The following is an 18,681-nucleotide window of genomic DNA, read 5'->3' as shown; positions in this document are numbered from 1 at the left end:
ACAATGTTTTCATTGAAGTGTTTACAAGAAAAATATAAACAGATAAGTATGGTCCCCCCCCCGAGGGTTCACTCTTTCGGCTTCGCTAGCCCCCCCAACCAAAAAACTGCTCCGCGGTCCCTGTCTTAATGTTCAAGGCAACTCTATCCCTCTCAATTTATTTTAGTCCTTACTTCGTATTGTCATCGTGTTTTGACGTCTCTGTTCCTTGTCCTCTCATGTACTGTTTGTCCTCATTTTGTCCTTGTTATCACCCTTTGTAAATTGATACCTTGTAAATATATTACTAGTCTACATATTCAAATTATGATGTAATTTATCATTTAGTCTGAAGATGTCTTAAGACGAAACGTTACTGTCTATCAAATATATTTTTATTAATCTCAAATGGTTTAAATTGTCTTTTATGGCTTTACTGAAAGCACTATGTTGGGCTTTTAGCTTTAATATTTAAATAGCAATAATATATCGAAACGAAAGGCCATAGTACACTCATTATCTCATTTTTACCATCCAAACTTGCATTTGCGATATAACTGAAGTTTCGAACATTACTCTTATACTCGCATATTCAAGATTCAATACTCTATTCAACATTTATTTTATATTTTAATATAAACCTTGCTACTGCATATTTTACACCAAATATTCTTAATAATAAGGCCAATTACACCATCGAGATAAGTTGCAATTCACAAACGACTTCAGCGCTGTTTTCGCTGCTTTTTAGGGGCTGTTTATACATGAGCCCGGTTACCCGAGATTCAACGAAGCGTGAGAGGACTTTGAGGTATTGAAATAAGTCTTTATGACACCAAACAAGCACATGCTATTGTTGTGGTGATTATACGACTGCCAGAATCATGTTATCTGCTCATTTCAATACCTCAAAATCATCTCACGCTTCGTTGAATCTCGGGTAACCGGGCTCATGTAAACAGCCCCTAAGCGTGTTCAGAGCTATATTCACCCACTGTTAGATATTTCCATGCAGTTAAGTATGGCAGTACAATATATATATCATGACCATTATCGCACAATTGTTTATAACTAGCTACTTTAAAAAATGTGCGCATGCGTGAACACGATTCGTGATTTTTCTACACTAGGATATATTGCAAGTTGTTACTACTCAGCAATATATATATTCAGCATCCCACAAGACGTTTCCTCTATAAAAAGACAAAAAACTTGTGGTTTACAAAATATAAATTTTTAATTCATAAAACCGCCATAAAATGTTTACAGTCGAGTAGGCAAAATTATGCCCTGTTGACACGGGTATCGGATTGCTATCAGAACAGGTCAAATTTCGTAGTTAATAGTTGAAACATGAATATATATCTACCAAATTTATAAAAAAAACAAGCATTTGCTATATAAGTGTTGTCCATAACAGCATGAACGAGAAAGTCGTGACGAGCAATTTGCTTTAGTTACCGTGTAAACGGAGCCTAATTTAGCCCGCCGCACACGAGAGCTATCAGCTGCATGAGCTGAGCTAACCCTCGGAGAGGTTAGCTCAGAGAGAAACTTGCTGAGCTAACAGCCTCAGGAGGTCCTTAGCTCAGATAATAGTTTTCGTGTGCGGCGGGCTGAACTTTACGGGCTAACTATACCTTTGATGACTTACCCAGATGAAATAAAGTCGAAAATTTACTCAACCTGCGTCTTGCGTATTCATATTTTGACTCTCAAGATATCCTGCTCATTCGGAATTTGTTTTTTATTATACCCTCCATCGAAATGCTTTTTAATCATCATAGTTAAAGCTGTAGCGGGACAAGGCGCCGACAAGGACAACCCCCAATTATTTTTTAAATCCATAAAATTTAAAGTATATCAGCAACAAACATTTGTACTCCATTCAGCTGCAAGTTTATAGTTACCTTTTCCCATCTACAGTTCTTCTGCTCACACTAAGTCAGCCTTTGGCGCCTCGGTGGTACGACTATGGTCAATAGCCGCATATTCGGTGGGTATACGGCGATCGTCAGGTCGCTTCTTCGAACTGTCTGATGGAGTGTTCAATGCGGCTGTGTCCAGTGATGCATACAACTGCGAAAGTGATATAAAGATATATTAGCCTTGTGATATGAACATCATGTCTTGAAATGCAAAACTTAAGCAATTCCCCAGGTATTCCCCAGGAAAAAAATGCTGACAGTCATGCTGGACCCACCCCACCCCGCTTTTCATTCAGACCAAAATTCTAAGTGCTTTAAAACTGGGATAAACGCCCCCCCCCACTTATTTTGTATCCTTAGGTTGAGGGATTCAGGGTCTGGTTTGTACATAGGCGGGTAGCGCTATGCACCTGATGGAGTTTCTCAACCGCTTTGAAATGCCCGTGTTTTTCTACAATTTGATTTGGACCTTCTTATTCTTGAAGTAATGTTTCTGTTTATTCAATATCCACAATTTTATTATACTTTTCAAGCATTTTTGCCCAGTTTAGAAAAATCACTCAGATGGAGTTATGTAGTAAAAAATAAAAAGTTTTCAATATCCTCACATACCGGTTTTCCTTCTCTGTTGTCCTTGTCAACCTGGGCATACACAGGTGGAAGAGTTTCAGGGATTGGCTTGCGAGCTCCTTCATTACGAGTACTGATGGCGGTGTCGTACTCATTATCCCCTTGACTTCCACGTGCGTTTTCTCCAAGCTCGTAATGGCTTTCTCCAATTCCACCTGATTTTACGTTCGGATTTCCCCTAAAATAACACAGCATGCAGCATATCTATTGTACCTACTGGCTCTTGCAGCAAAACGCCTATTTCTCAGAACTCAACCATATACAACTTTTGTCTTCATCTTTGGAAGTTTCGAAATTTGTTGGCATACACCATAAGCCCGAAATATACTTAAATATACTACAACATAGTAGCGAGTGCTTACATCTATAACTGTGAACACTTATTCAAATTTGGTCCCTACGCATGGATCCCAAAACGTCCTTCCACATTATACGGTAAAAGAGAAGCCAATCGAATTTAATGCAATGTACTAATCACCAACTTGTAGGACGAAAGAACATGTAACCGAAATTTATCAAAATTTAACTTACCTATATCCACTTTCTAAAATGACAAATGAAAAGTATTAAAAACATCAAATTACAGAATGATTTATTAATAATGTTACGAACTTTGGTATGCCCGTGTTGGATAATTTGAATTTAAGCTACAAACAATAATGCATAACTTTATCATCGGAAATATGGACGATCTCAAGTCAGTTTAAAACTTATTATTTATTTATTGAATTTCAAAATTTAGGTATAAGTACTTTCAATAGAACCGCCTCAAACATAACACGTAAACATTCAGAGGGTTAACATACAATTGCGGGCAAAATGCACCCGATATTTTATACACCCGTGTTTAATCATTATATTATTTGCCTTGTATATGACTGTATATTATTCACCTAAAATAGGCAATTCTGAGGCTGTCTACATGGAATCGGGCTGGCATGGTTGGAAAATAATAAAGTGGAATGGACGCTGTCGTGTTGTGTGTATTCGCGTACATGTCTCATTAGGTCTGGCGGAAAAATTTGACAGTTTTCAAGAAAAGTTCGCGTGGGGTATGTGGGCAAAACCAACCAAAAGATACTTGCTCGTGGGCTTTTTGTGTGTCGATGTGTGGGAAAGTCACAGGGTAAAATAATGGCTTCTCGAAAACAGAACCACAACAGACGCGGTTTCTGTCTCAAAGACCGGGACCTAGCACTGTAAGCCGTTCCACAGTTTCCACTTTTATTTCGCTTGAACGCTTTAAAAGAATTGATCTTCGTCTCATGCTCATGGTCTCGACAGAACCTCTCATGTGTGTGTATTATGCTTCACCAACCAAGCCTTAATGTAAGCAGTTTTAAAGAGCTGAATCTGGTGTGCAAGCTAATTTTACTTTGTGATATGATACTGAGTCTGAGAAACATTTTTCAAGGCACTATGCCGTGATGGGAGGAATCAGTATTTCATGTTTCGTTTTTTAGAACTGCACTAGCCTAGACGCGAAAATTAAATTTTGTGATATGACCGAGAGAGCCAGCCCGGATGTCCATATAAACTACACATTTTAGCAAATAAAAACTTTATTTGTTTACAATATTTTACGTTATATAGTTATACATGCATAACGTTTTAATAAAACTTACACGTTACTTTTATATTATTTATGCAGGAAATATCGATATATACACGATTCCTATTTACAATATGGTTTACGTGAGTTAAATGTTTTAACTAGAAGACAATAAGATACAAATACAACACTATAGGACTCGACTAAGTGTAAAAACATGCAAAACCCTGCGACAACTGTTTTAAACATACGCATGCCGTGCATGCATTTGAATATTTTAATGTTGTTTACAGTTATATATTTCGAGAACACGCAACAGACAATGTACGGAATATGCAGCTGGAGTGTTATATTACCATATTGCTGAGCAGAATTGATGTATACTGCATGAGTATACACGATACAATGCTGTGCGTTTGGAAGTTTTAACAAGTTGCCTACACGAAGCTGCACAAATTACAGTAGATTGTGCTTTGCTACGTGGCGTTAAAACCCAATATTTTCTCTCTTATAAAATCAATTTCTATATGGATGCCGTAGCTATAATGGCCGTCAATCTAACCTTGCGCACACAAGTTCGCGACAAACTAAAATGTGAGAAGTTACCCAAATTACGATTCGGTATCTGTGTTCGTTCAACAGAACTTACTTTCTTTGGATGTACAGAAGAAAAAGTACACCAGAAAGGCAACAATAATAATAAACACCAAAACACCAATAACGATTCCTGCAATAGCACCACCGGAAAGACCACCATCATCACCTTCGTCATCATCGGATTCAACTAAAATAGATCCAGATGAATTTTTAAATTTTTAATTTCGTGAGGGAATTTTCAATTTCTTAAGAATTGCATTCGTTATGTTTCGCAACGCGGACTTTGAAAGTCTGCTTGCTCTAATGAACCACACTTGGTTTTCACTTTCCGTCTACGATATATTGCTAGATATATCACAACTTTGTGAAACAGCCAAACATTTAGCTTTCTTTCTAAATTGAGTAAGGACTTGTCTCAAAGTCTCAGAGTTTTGTATACTATAGTTTTGCATTCTTTTGAGAAAAGACAAAAACAAAGTAAAATAGGTCCTTCAGACCGTTATTCGTTTATTAGACCATTTCCGCACTTTTGATATAGCGTCTACACTAGGAATCAGTATAATTTTAATATCGCATGTGCAAAAGACAAAGAAAACGTTATGTGCCGTATAATTTAGCTGCTTCACAATGCAGTAAATAGAGTTAAAATGTACGACCGTGTCGTGTTATACCTGTTCCATTGCCTTTGGTAGAGGTCGTGCTTGTTGTTGCTGGTGGTCCTTGAATTGTCATAGAAATGAAATTCGCAAACATCCTTTTTTCATAAAGACAATTTATGAGAAAAATACATCTTCGTTTCTTGATTATTCATGTAACCTCATATTTTGTAAATCACATTTTAATTAAAAGCTAGGATTCAATTGATTTGAACATTCAGACCAATAAAAAGTGACATGCATGATTTGGTAAAATTTCATCATATGCATATTCAATATTATTTAGTATATGAATACTCTTCCTTATTAAGACGCTATATCAATTGCTGAATTACATTGAATTTGCATTTGGTCTACCACTTTCAGTAACAATAACCACAATCAATGATTTTCGACATGCATCGATTACATAAATGAAGAATAAAAATAATTTCACTGTACTACATAATTGTGTAATCAACAGGGTGTATAAAAAAACGCAACACTTAATATTCATGAATATTACTACTTCACATCAAATTTGTCCAATCACAGAACTTGCTTTATACCACATGATCACGGTATTTTTCAGCGAATACCATGGCCCGGACTGATCGTACCCTGGGTGTTTTTCCCGGGGCTTGAGCGGGGTATTTGACTTTCGAATATCTCGCTCGTACCCAGTCCGTTGTCTAATTTTCGCAGCATAAATGGCAGAAGCTGGATGTCAACAAGAAGTTGAGCAGGAAATTAAAAGTTGATGCAAAATTTAGTTCGTTGTCAAAACGGGGTTCGGTATAAAATAGCTACTAGTTATAGTTACTCCGGGTATTCGACCAAAAATTACTCCTCGGGATAAAATCTTCCTCGGGTTTCGCCCGGATTATTTAATTGTTAGCTGGGTGTGGATAAAATTATAGGCGAAAACTAGCCTCATCCGCAGGGATCTTTTACGTATATATTATATTAGGCATGGGTTACCATGTCTAATATAATTTAAAACCTAAGACATGCCTGCGGCGGAGGCTAGGCGAAAACATGAAAAGCGTTTTTAATACTAGTCGTATCATTTTAATACTAGGGTGTACTTGCATGTGGGAAAATATTTTTCTACTCCTAGTCAGCAATGTTGTATATAAATGAGCTAATAGGCAAAGAATGGCAATTTTAGAATACAATTATCCAAAACTCTCAAAAAACCCATTGCATTTCAGACAATTAATCTGCATATCTCCTACATCTCGAGAAAATGAATAGCTTACCTGTTATGGATAAATATTTTGGCTGTGAAGAATCAGCTCCAAGAATGTTCCTTGCAACACATTTATAATATCCAACAGTATCATTGTTCACCTCAGGTATTTTATAGGTAGTGCTACTGGCCAGTAACTTAGTATCATTGAAGAATATTTTATAGCTTGGTGCAGGTTCCCCCTGAGCTGAACATTTTACAGTAACTGATTCATCAGCGTTTCTTGTCAACGTTATTTTTGTCTCTTCAGGTGGATCTACAAAGAAATTTATTTGAAATGTTGTTGTAAGGATGTCATTAGACTATGTCCCGGGGTTAACACTGCCCTTTTTTTATACCGGGTTCCAGGGTTAACACTGCCTCTTTTTTATAAGATAAATATACTGTCATATATATGATATGGTGTATAAAGAAACATAGACTACATGTGATAAATGAATATAACAACTGCCAAATTATATATTAATTAAGCATCATTTTCGGTGCGATATTTGATTGAAATAAAAATTATAAAAACTTACAATTCACAATCAACTCAATAACTGTTTTATTCACTGCGTTTTCGTGGCTTTTAGCTTCACAAGTATACTCCCCACTATCACTTTTACTGTTGACACGGAACATTAATAATTGACTTTCTTTTCCTGTGTCGCTAATCTTTTTATCTTTATACCAGGTAACTCTGGCAGGAGGATTGCCACCTTGTCCTTCGCATAGACACGAGAAGACATCGCTTATATTTTTTCTGACATAACGGGAACAATTGACTGTTACCAATGGCGTTTCTGAAATACAATATCATTGAAATATTTCAAATGTTAATGTAACTAATGAAAATTCAATCGTTTTTTAGCTAGCTTGCTAATGGTATGCCTATATCATATAACATATTGCGTTTTCATTTTTCATATATCTATGTAAAGTTATATTTCTTTTAAATAAATCGCAAAGAAAGAGACTCTTGCATGCTGTCATTAAACATGAAAATTTGTAAAATCAACTAGTTTTAGACGTAAAAAGCGACAGTTTTAATTAATAATAATTCTCGAGAAGTAAAATTCGACACAATAAAACTGAGCAGCCTGTCTTATATACGTTATATTATAATTTTGTATAATAACTAGCATAATATTTTGTGTTACATTTTTATATAATAGTATATCCAAAATGATAAGTGCTTATAGATGTTTTCTCCAGGTTAAAGACTTGACATAGGAGTTAAAAGTTAAATGCAAGTTAAATGATTTCGAACATATACCAATATAGATATGTAGAAACAAACAATTAAGAGGGGAATGTCAAGTCAGCTATGGTCATAACAATCATCTATCAACTTCTTAACATTTATAATACTCAATAGCAAATAATCTCCATAGTTCACAGCGGTGTCCTCATTTTTACTTGACTTTTCGACTTTATGGTATAAATAGTTATTGATAATATTCTGCATTGGGAGTTGTAAAAATCCATGCACATGTATATGTATGTACTGTACATATCATACTGGCATCAACTGAACTTACATTGGCATTGCATGCAACTATAAAAAACTTACTTGTGATAAAAACCGAAACAGAAGATATCGTCGTTAGAGCTGTTTTAAGTGCAAACTGATATGTTCCATTATAACTTTCATTAACTTTGTTTAAAATCAATGTTGCTGGTTTTCGTATTTCAATCCCAAGCAATTTATTGGTAAGTATTTTTGGTTCGCCATCGTTTTGTATTTCTGCCAGTGCTTGTATTGATCCATCACTACTTAGAAAACTCCAATCCCTGAAACGCACTTTTGTTATTTCATCACTGAATGACCAAACTATTTCTGCTTTTGATTGGTCAGGTGAAAAGAACAATGTGGTTCCATCTGGTGGTTGTGTGATTATCCCTAAAAACAAAAAACTGTGCTAATATTTTTTATTTTTAAAAGTCATATTAAATTGAAAATGAATTGAATATTTTCAATCTTACTAAAATGAACAAAACAAAACAAAGTAAGGCAAAGTAGAACAATATAATTTCAAAATATGCATTGCAGGTAATTACTGATTTTATCACCAGACTCTTTTATCCTTTCATATAATGATATAAAATTTTCCGTTTTAGCTTTTAGAATCTTTGGCATAGGTAACTATTTATGAAATTTAAAGTCAATAGTACACCAATTACAAAAATATCAGCAACAAATCCCCTTACTTAAATATTATTAGCGTAGTAATTATTGAATTCTGATATGGAGGATTCCAATTACTTCATTTATGTCTTCATTTATGTCTTCTGTAATCAATGGAAGACTTGCGCTTTAGACTAATTTCTTATCTCAGCGGTAAAAAGGAAATTTTCTGAAAGAGTTTACTTAAGTTAGTAAAACTGCCAAGTTTGGCTGAGAATTGTTGTAAATTACGGAAAATACAGCCATGCGAAGTTGACGATTTTTGTATACTTTTCTATTACAGCCAGAACTTCGTAACTAATTTAGTTACACATTTCCACACAATACAAAAGTATACAAAATATGCAAACTTTGCACGGCTATATTTTCCGTACTCTACTAAATTTCGCAGCCATACTTTGTATTTGCACTAATTCAAGTATGCTCTTTCTAGCTGTGGTCATTTATTTTCTTTTTATTACTTGGATCAGAAATTAGTCTAAAGCGCAAGTGTCCGTTGAGTTTTGTGATTTTCTTTTTGTAACAATAGAAAACAGTGCTTATGATTCATACTTTTGGAAATCAATTTCTATAGTGCTTTATTGTTATCATAAACCAATAGCAAAAATTGTTCACATAGGTACATACCGCACAATTTCACTGGCTAAGAGGAGTGCAATTTGAGCATTAATCACACTCTTTGTGAGTAGTATTTTAGATCTAGCCAATTACTATTCACATACAAAACAAATTGGAATTTACAAAATAAATTCCAATTATGATAAATTTTAATCATTCTAAATTGTACTAATTACCAAGTATAGTTGTTGTTAATAAATTGGTAAATATTATTAATAATAGACCAAATTCTTATTCTTTAACTTGACCTAACACTTGCAAAAAAATTTGTTATATAGACAGATTTACTACAAGTACCTTCACATGAGAAAAAAACAAGGCTTATAACTCCAACAAAGAAAAAAACACCAAAATTTGTCATCTTATGATTCAAGTCACACCTACAAACCTACAATAAGATATAGTAAAAAGCAACTTTATACCTTTTTAAATAATATATAGAAAGCATCTATTAGAATTTTTATTTTTTAGGGCTTATCTAATTTTATGTACAAGCTGCAATTGACACTAAACTAAATTAATGCTTGAAATTTTGGAGTAAAATTTACTGGTAATCCACTGAACATTAATTTTAACTAAACTATTCTACAAACTCTCAAAGATTTGGAGATCTTTGGCAAATATTAAAATTTCTCTCTCTTTATTAACTGCATGTGGTTCCACTGACATGTCAAAATTAGTGTAAAAATTTTGATAGGTCAGATAAATGGTAATCTGATTGGTCAATGGACAGGAGTTTTATTAGGTTTTTTTTTAAATTGTTAATTCGTTTGGAACACTTTTAGCACTTTAGTATCCTATCAATGTAAAATAAATTCATCTAGCATTAGCCAAATACTAAAGCAGAGCACACCATGGTAGCTTGCCAACTGATGTACAATTATTATTTTTAGACCTGCAGCAAGGGGGATTTGATGAAATTTACCCCTAAAAAAGATATATTCTGGCCAAAAGATACATCATTCCAAGAGGGTAATATTTATAAGAATACAACAAAATACATATAATATCGAAACAACTACCAGAACAACATCTGGCTATATCCTGCAACATACAGTATGTCCAACCACACAGTGGTAATAATGAAACAATTCATTATCTCCAGGAATTCAATTGTCAGTGATGAACTCTAATTGTTGTAAAATACCAGTACATCTTTGATCAATAAATGCTAAAAAATCTAAGAAAGACTATTTTTGCCTTTAATACATATAAATGCTGTGCTTGCTTGCTTGCTGGATGTGTGTGTATATATAATATATGTGCTCTTAAATTGGCAGTTGTTGTCATAGTATAGACAGTTCTCGTCAACTATTAATAAGCACAGAATGCAAAACTAGATGACACAAAATAGGTATAATTATATAACTTCTTCAACAAACGTCCGAAATAAGGAAATATTGACGCATTTTGGCTCAAAAATGCTTCGCAGGAAATAGAACAGCACAAAGAAATGTGTCTGGACTGTGGTTTATTCCATTTTTCATTCGTGTAGCATATATATATCATATATAAATATGAACAAGACGATATAACACATTTAGTAAAATTTCTTAGTATGGTATAAAAACAAATAACTTGCGAAGTAAGGGCTTTGCTTATGAAGTTTTAGTCAATTTGTTTGATATTTGTATATATTAACCATTTTCGCATTTTAAATAGAGTCGTCACGAGAAATTTTGTTACACCTTAAACCCAAAGTCTTGCCATATTCCTATCAAACACTATCATTATCCCTTCTGATTTTATACTACTTGTTACCAGATATAACTTTATATAACCTATATTTTCCATAAGGCCAAAATTAAGAGCATCTTTCGAGGCATGTTTGAACCAATGGCGCACGCCCTCGAAGAGAGTTTCAAGAAAATCCTACGTTTAATACAAATGATATTGAACAAATACTGCCCCAAGACGAAACCAAAACTAAAAATATAGTAATACTGATAAAATGTTACCTACAACTTCGCTTTCTTGGTCTAGTATTAGCAAAAATCCACGCTAAAATTTAGCTAATTTCCGATTCACAATATGTTGTGTCTTGTCGCCAGGCGGGTATGTACTGTTTATACCACCTTCAATGATAGTGCGTGTTAGCGACTTAGCGTTTTCGAATTTCCGTTTTCGATAGGAGTGGCCCACTGAGCTATATTAAATTTTCAATATAGATCATTATATTGACGCTTCCTTGGCAAAACTTTGAATTTCCTTAGTTTTCCTAAGATTGTCATTCATGAGAATCCAGAAGACATCTTCTGGATTGTCTATGATTGTCTATGATGAGGCCTATGATGGGGCGTACCGTGCAGAAGGGTTCGCTTTACAGTCAGTTGTTTTTCACTTCAGCCCGCGTGGTGTCTTACGCGTGTTCTCCACTTGGCGCATTTTTTCGCGCGAACAGATCAAGCGATTCTACTTTTTCCCGGCGAATTTTTTTCGCAAACCAATCACATTCCTGGATTTCAGATTTCGTTTCGCGTCGCGCGAAAAAAATCGCTTAGTGGGAAACGGGCTTTACGCGCGTTTTTTTAATAATGACTGTAATGTAACAAAAAACAAAACAAAGTTTGACAATGCTCGGTGGCAGTGCAACCGGAAAAATTGCCATGAGGGTAGAAGGCCCCCACTACCCTTCGACAGCGCCCAATTAAGCGGTCTAGCTACGACCCTGGTTATTTGAACACGTCAACGCCTCGATAGAAATACAAAAACTGATATAGGCTGTTTTAAAAAAAAATGTTAATTCACCATGCTTGATATAAATACTTACAATTTAGAATTAGTCGAATTGATGTTTCGTTCTTTGCCTTGTCGTGGCTTTTTGCTTCACATCTATACGTCCCACTTTTACTTTTATCGTCGACATGGACCTTTAATAATTGACTTTCTTTTCCTGTGTCGCTAATCTTATTATTATCTTTATACCAGGTAACTTGGGCAGGAGGATTGCCATCTTGTCCTCTACACAGACACGAGAAGTCATCACCTATATTCACTCTTGGATAACGGGAACAATCGACCTTCACTGATGGTGTTTCTGCATATAAAATGTATACAATAAAATAATGAAAGTGAGTAATAAGTGATAATTGTGCCTCTCTCCCAAGAATTAATCTTTGTTTCCTCCCATGCAGTGAAGTTTCCTCCTATTTTTCAGTGTATAACAATTAATTTTAGCCTAATAGACCAACCCGTTGTACCCAATTCACTATTTCGAAGAACTCATATGCATAGTTATACTTTTGTTCTTAGTCATGAACAATGAATAGACAAAACTATCTAAGTAAAAATATGCTAAGAAGTTACTTACTATTGAGGGTATTTTTAATTGATTATATAAATATACAGTATATACGCCCGTGTCCAGAGAAACAAAAGTAACAAGGCAGGTTATTCCGATATTGTGAATTGGATATAATTGTAAACTCTATTGGTTTTATAGAATCATATTCAGAAGAAAGTAATAATATTCTTTCAACAAACCTCGGTCCGTTTAGATGGGCTATATCCCTTATTATATACGGTACCTGTGCGGTGTCCTCATTTTTACTTGACTTTTCGACTTTATGGTATAAATAGTTATTGATAATATTCTGCATTGGGAGTTGTAAAAATCCATGCACATGTATATGTATGTACTGTACATATCATACTGGCATCAACCGAACTTACATTGCAACTATAAAAAACTTACTTGTGATAAAAACCGAAACAGAAGATGTGGTCGTTAGAGCTGTTTTAAGTGCAAACTGGTATGTTCGATTATAACTTTCATTAACTTTGTTTAAAATCAATGTTGCTGGTTTTCGTATTTCAATCCCAAGCAATTTTTTGGTAAGTATTTTTGGTGTGCCATCATCTTGTATTTCTGCTAGTGCTTGTAATGATCCATCACTACTCATAAAAGACCAATCCCGTGAACGCACATCTGATATTTTATCACTGAATGACCAAACTATTTCTGCATTTGACTGGTCAGGTGAAAAGAACAATGTGGTCCCATCTGATGGTGGTATAATTGTTCCTAAGAAAGCAAATCAGATGCATTTAAAATACTTTTGTTTTCCAAGATTGTGTAAAATAGTTAGAAAGAAGTCCACACAAGTTTTGGTATTACAGTTGTATTTTACGCAACTATTTTACCCACTGTTTTATGCATGGGTTATGAGTATTTATTCCAGCAAAAGAACAAGGAGAACAACTAATGGGCGTAGACAAGGGCAAATCCCTCTCAAATTATTGGAAAAACCATATTTTGGAAATGTAGAATTCCAGGCGGAATAATACTATATAACAGTGATCATTATTTTCCCCCGCGCAGGAATGATGCCCGACCCTCTTTAATTGCGACCGCCCCCTCCCATTGTCAGGGTCTTAGCCACGCCCTAGGGTTTAATACTTGAAGAAGTACACAGAAAAGAAAAGAAGCAATCCATATTACTAATTGAAAACTACGACCTTATTTTTCGGGAAAAAATTATGCGAGGGAAACTTTATTAAACTATATTCCACCTTCACACGGCAATGAAACAAAGCTAATGCCAAAAGAAATGAAAAAAATAAAGCCAGTCATGTTTACAAAATCATACCTACAAAAAATAATACAAATACAAATTATTATAATAATAATGCATATATTATTATTCCTTTGCGTATATCAGGTTTGATATAGCGAGGCTCATATATAAATCAGTATATGTACCCGTGCAATTGCATAGTTGTTTATTTGCCGTGCCTGACCAATTGAAATTAAATGAACCGACCAAAATTTTAGCATAGCGAGGACAAAATTTCCAGGCTGGCTAAACTACTGAGTAAATAATTTCAATCTATACATCGTTTAAAATAAAAGGGAACATAAAGGGTCATCTAGTAGTGGAATATGAATATTGGAAGCGTGAAACGGGGTCTGGGCACGATAACAAATAAAACAGCCAATACAATTCTACCGAAATACTAACGAGGTTGTGCCGATTATTATAATAACAATACAAATTAATATTCCTTTGCATATATCAGGTTTGATATAGCGAGATGTTCATATATAAACTATGTATCCGTGCAATTGCTTGTCGTTTATTTGCCGTGCCTGACTAATTGATAATAAATTGAATGAATTAACCAGTGGCGGATCTAGGGTAGTCAGAATAAATTACAAAGTTTAATTTTAAATTCAAAACACCTTAATAACAACGCTACTGCATGGTTATGGATTTCATGGGAATATTTTAAAATAAAAACCAACCAATGTAATCGCGATTTGAAGCTGTAGTAATTTTTCTGACTACACCTAGATCTGCCACTGGAATGAACACTAAAATTTTAGCATAGCAGGGACTAATTCCCCAGGCTGGCTAAACCACTGAGTAAATAATTTCAATCTATACATCGTTTAAAATAAAATAAAAGGGAACATAAAGGGTGATCTAGTAGTGGAATATGAATATTGGAAGCGTGAAACGGGGTCTGGGCACGATAACAAATAGAACAGCCAATACAATTCAACCGAAATACTAACAAGGTTGTGCCGATTAAGCAGAGTCGCCTCTCAAATAGAAGCTATTCCAGCGAAAAGGATACCATTCACGCAGTTAACTGCAGTCTCTACGGTGTCTTCCAGGTCTCAGGATTCTTGTTCTGAAACAATGACTTGCGATCTTAGTGTAACTTGTGATAGAAAATACAACACAAAATCTTAATAATTTTCAAGCCAGAATATGTCAAATCTATATATGAAAACACAGTCTATATATTGTGACAATATTCCAATTCAACACTAGCTAATAAGCCAAATTGTATATACCTGTTACAAGTAGCGTTCCTGTGAAATATAATAATAATTTAAAATTTATGTTCTGTTGATAATTTGTACGCCCGGTGTGCAACACTTCCGTCTTTCATCTGAAAATGAAATTTAGTCATTCTATAGGGCTGAGTGATAATGAGTACTTAGTATTCGATACCAGCGATATTGCGGACAGCGGTATCGGGTGTCAAGTAACTGCCAGTAATTACTGCGTGTTATCATTCGAAATCTTTCTTATCTACCTTTTCCTTTACATACTGTAATGTATGATGAAAATCACTCTCACGCGATGAGTTGTGGATATGAGAAATTCTAAATTGCTTATAAACCCATTCGGACCCATTGCCCTCCAAATGCTTCCTGGTCTTATGGAAAAGAATTATCGTACGAGCGCGGTGAAGGCTCACGAAACCAGCATGATATACCACGCAGCTGTTATCTCTGAAAATCAAGAAGGACGCAAATCTTGCCGTTCTAAATAAATTTCACTATTACGGTAATTTAATTGGGGAAAAGAAGGTTGCCAACCATCAGATCAAATGACGAATGAATGTTCATGATCTCATGGAAATTTGCTGACAAAGATAAGCACTTTTAAAGCACTTTTTTTCAAAAACTTTTTTGACTCTATATTAGAAAACGTTGCTGTACATTGCCTCCTCTGACGTGAAAATACGTGAAAATATACGTATATTTACATCGGACGCTATTAGAAGTTTCACACCGAGCATCAACGTGCATCTTCTCAGGTGAATACCATGTTGAAGCTCTGAAACCTGAGGTGTGGAACTTGGATTTTCGTAAAAAATTGCTCTATACTTTATTCAGGCAGTGCGGGTTAAGGTTAAAGTTAAGGTGATGATGGATTAGATTATATCAATTTTATCGCCTGGACGATCATATTTATGACCTAAGGTCCTTGGTCAAGACTCAAGAGATTTAGGTCGAAACTGATGGCTCAAATGCACCGATGCGACATGATTTGCTGTGAAGCTGTTAGCAGAAATTCCCAGAATAAAACTGTTCAATGGGGATATCTTCATTACATGCACTATGTTATGAATACGTCACCTTTTGCAGAAGCTTTTGACTTCATATCAAGAATCTTCGTTGCTGTTAACTCTGTAAATGAAAATGCTGGACATTGTGAGAGCATGCCTGAAAAATACTGTGATAGCTTTCCTGTATTCTAAAATATCTAAAATAGATTTAGACTACATCCCTACTAAAATTTTCACGCCTGTTCACGTCTTCACGAGACTTTCATCAGGCAAGTGTACGTATGGGACTACAGCTCAAATGCATTGATGATCTATCTTACCAACAACAGACAAATTGAAGGTCTGTGAACTAGTTCCAAATTGATTTGTTGCAATGCATTTGTAGGACCCAGCCTGACTGTACTTTAAAACTGTTATAGCTAATATACGTCTTGTGGGTACTGACGACCACAGTATCGTTATGGATTTGGATTTGTATAATAATTATATACATAAGATAGTATGCGGTACCCGACTTGACCGGGCTGCGCCTGCCCATGTTTTCGATAGGAGTGGCCACATTGACGCTTCCTTAGCAAAACTTTGAATTTCCTTAGTTTTCCAAAGATTGGTCTTAATTAAGAATCAATTCATGGGCGTACCATGCTGAAGGGGTTCGCTTCACAGTCACTTCAGCTCTATAGACGTTTTTTACCCGCGTTTCTTCAGTAAAGACTGTAACGTAACAAAAAACCAAACAAAGTTTGACAATGTTCGGTGGCAGTGCAACAGGAAAAATTGCCATGAGGGGAGAAGGCCCCCACTACCCTTCGACAGCGCCCCTGTTGCGTGTTGAAATACAATTTATTTGGTTATAGAGAAAGTTATGACATCACGATATTTGACAATGATCACGTTTACGTAGTGTGCTTTGCGTATATACCATGTGTGAATGCGCCATGCAGGGAATTATTCTCATTCTAGAAGAGATGGTTCAGCCAATGTATGTATCACTGACCTAACACTGACCTAAGGGACATGAACGACGAGAAAAATTTTCAAAAAATATAAAGCATTCCTATTTTAAGTTAACGATTGATAATTGTTTTCTTGATCTCTGGTGCTGCTTAACTGCGTGTAAGTAGAGTCATCGTTCTTTGCACCGTCGTTTTTTGCTAAAGATTGATAATTGTCTTCCGTGTTGATTTTTCTAAGATCAAGTTCTTGATAGTTTGTATTAACTTCAGATGTCGCAGGTTCAGGGTTTGTATTTTGAGGTTTTCTATTTCTGAACTTAAGACGAGAACATGAGACAATGTAGGAAATAATAACGCCAATGATAATTCCAGACACCAACGTCACAACAATGATATGCCATTTCGTTCCAGAACTGCCGTTACAATTATAACATGATTGGTCTAAATAAGAAAATGGACATCTGTAAAATTATTATTCACTTATTAAATAATTTGCCTGGCCTGGACTGACCAATGAACAGTTTTTATAGAAAATTTCAGTTGTCCAATTAAATGCATTAATCAGTTTACTGACTGTCACAGTAATTAATTTACCTGAAACGGTTAAAAAAGACGAGGCTGTGACATTCCCCAATGTATTCTTCGCGAGGCATTCATATGTACCAGCATCATTCAGCTTCACTTCACTTACGGAATATGCCATTTCAAAACTGACTACACTACCATTATGAAATATAGTGTAAGCCGGTTTGGGGATACCATTGGAATTACACAATACGACAAGTGATTTACCAAGTACACCTTTTTCTGGTGTAAATCTAATAGACATCTCATTAGGTTTAACTGTGAAAAACAAAATACAAATGGGTAAGCAGATACTAACGACTAGTTATTTACACGTCCGTACCTCTTAGAAATACAAAAACTGATATAGGTTGTTTGAGATATTCCTAAATTCAACTTTCATATGTATGTATAGTAAATATAGCATAGAGAGGGGGTTAAATCGGGGCTATTATCCCTGGCCCGAGTCCCGTATAATTTGGCTGCTTCACAATGCAGTAAATAGAGTTAAAATGTACGACCGTGTCGTGTTATACCTGTTCCATTGCCTTTGGTAGGAATCGTGCTTGTTGTTGCTGGTGGTCCTTGAATTGTCATAGAAATGAAATTCGCAAACATCCTTTTTTCATAAAGACAATTTATAGAAAAAATACATCTTCGTTTCTTGATTATTCATACCCTGGGTGTTTTTACCGGGGCTTGAGCGGGGTATTCCAGTTTCGAATAACTCTCTCGTACCCAGTCCGTTGTCAAATTTTTGCAGCATAAATGGCAGAAGCTGGATGTCAACAGGAAGTTGAGCAGGAAATCAAAAGTTGATGCAAAATTTGGTTCGTTGTCATACGGGGTTCGGTATAAAATAGCTACTAGTTATAGTTACTCGGGGTATTCCACCAAAAATTACTCCTCGGGATAAAATCTTCCTCGGGTTTCGCCCGGATTATTTAATTGTTAGCTGGGTGTGGATAAAATTAAAGGCGAAAACTAGCCTCA

The 18,681-nt window shown here is 35.2% G+C and overlaps 2 protein-coding genes across 5 annotated transcripts; both read right to left on the bottom strand.

Moving 5' to 3' along the window:
- Positions 1 to 874: 874 nt before the first annotated feature.
- LOC114522757 (poliovirus receptor-like) lies at positions 875 to 11,437 on the bottom strand. 4 transcript variants are annotated; one of them, XM_028543503.1, is made up of 11 exons: positions 11,320 to 11,437; positions 9,659 to 9,749; positions 8,129 to 8,458; positions 7,095 to 7,358; positions 6,584 to 6,829; positions 5,358 to 5,405; positions 4,739 to 4,873; positions 3,069 to 3,081; positions 2,520 to 2,715; positions 1,890 to 2,058; positions 875 to 1,172 (listed from the first exon to the last, which is right to left on the bottom strand). In XM_028543503.1, exons 2-10 carry the CDS (start codon positions 9,720 to 9,722, stop codon positions 1,915 to 1,917), a joined length of 1,440 nt encoding a protein of 479 aa, XP_028399304.1. In that variant the 5' UTR covers positions 9,723 to 9,749; positions 11,320 to 11,437; the 3' UTR covers positions 875 to 1,172; positions 1,890 to 1,914. The 4 variants fall into 4 exon arrangements, with proteins under 4 accessions (XP_028399304.1, XP_028399306.1, XP_028399303.1 ...); XM_028543505.1 differs by having other exon boundaries at positions 11,324 to 11,437; XM_028543502.1 differs by having other exon boundaries at positions 9,659 to 9,741; positions 11,324 to 11,437.
- A 5,563-nt stretch (positions 11,438 to 17,000) lies between these two features.
- Positions 17,001 to 18,306, bottom strand: LOC114522762. The gene is made up of 3 exons (XM_028543510.1): positions 18,225 to 18,306; positions 17,719 to 17,967; positions 17,001 to 17,565 (listed from the first exon to the last, which is right to left on the bottom strand). Exons 1-3 carry the CDS (start codon positions 18,304 to 18,306, stop codon positions 17,231 to 17,233), a joined length of 666 nt encoding a protein of 221 aa, XP_028399311.1. The 3' UTR covers positions 17,001 to 17,230.
- Between the last annotated feature and the right edge of the window lie 375 nt (positions 18,307 to 18,681).

The sequence above is a fragment of the Dendronephthya gigantea genome, unplaced genomic scaffold, assembly GCF_004324835.1.
Source record: "Dendronephthya gigantea isolate DGI-Jeju-01 unplaced genomic scaffold, DenGig_1.0 000024F, whole genome shotgun sequence".
NCBI lineage: Eukaryota > Metazoa > Cnidaria > Anthozoa > Malacalcyonacea > Nephtheidae > Dendronephthya > Dendronephthya gigantea.
Note: the sequence above shows the minus strand (reverse complement) of the source record. Positions and strands in the feature narration are given on the sequence as shown.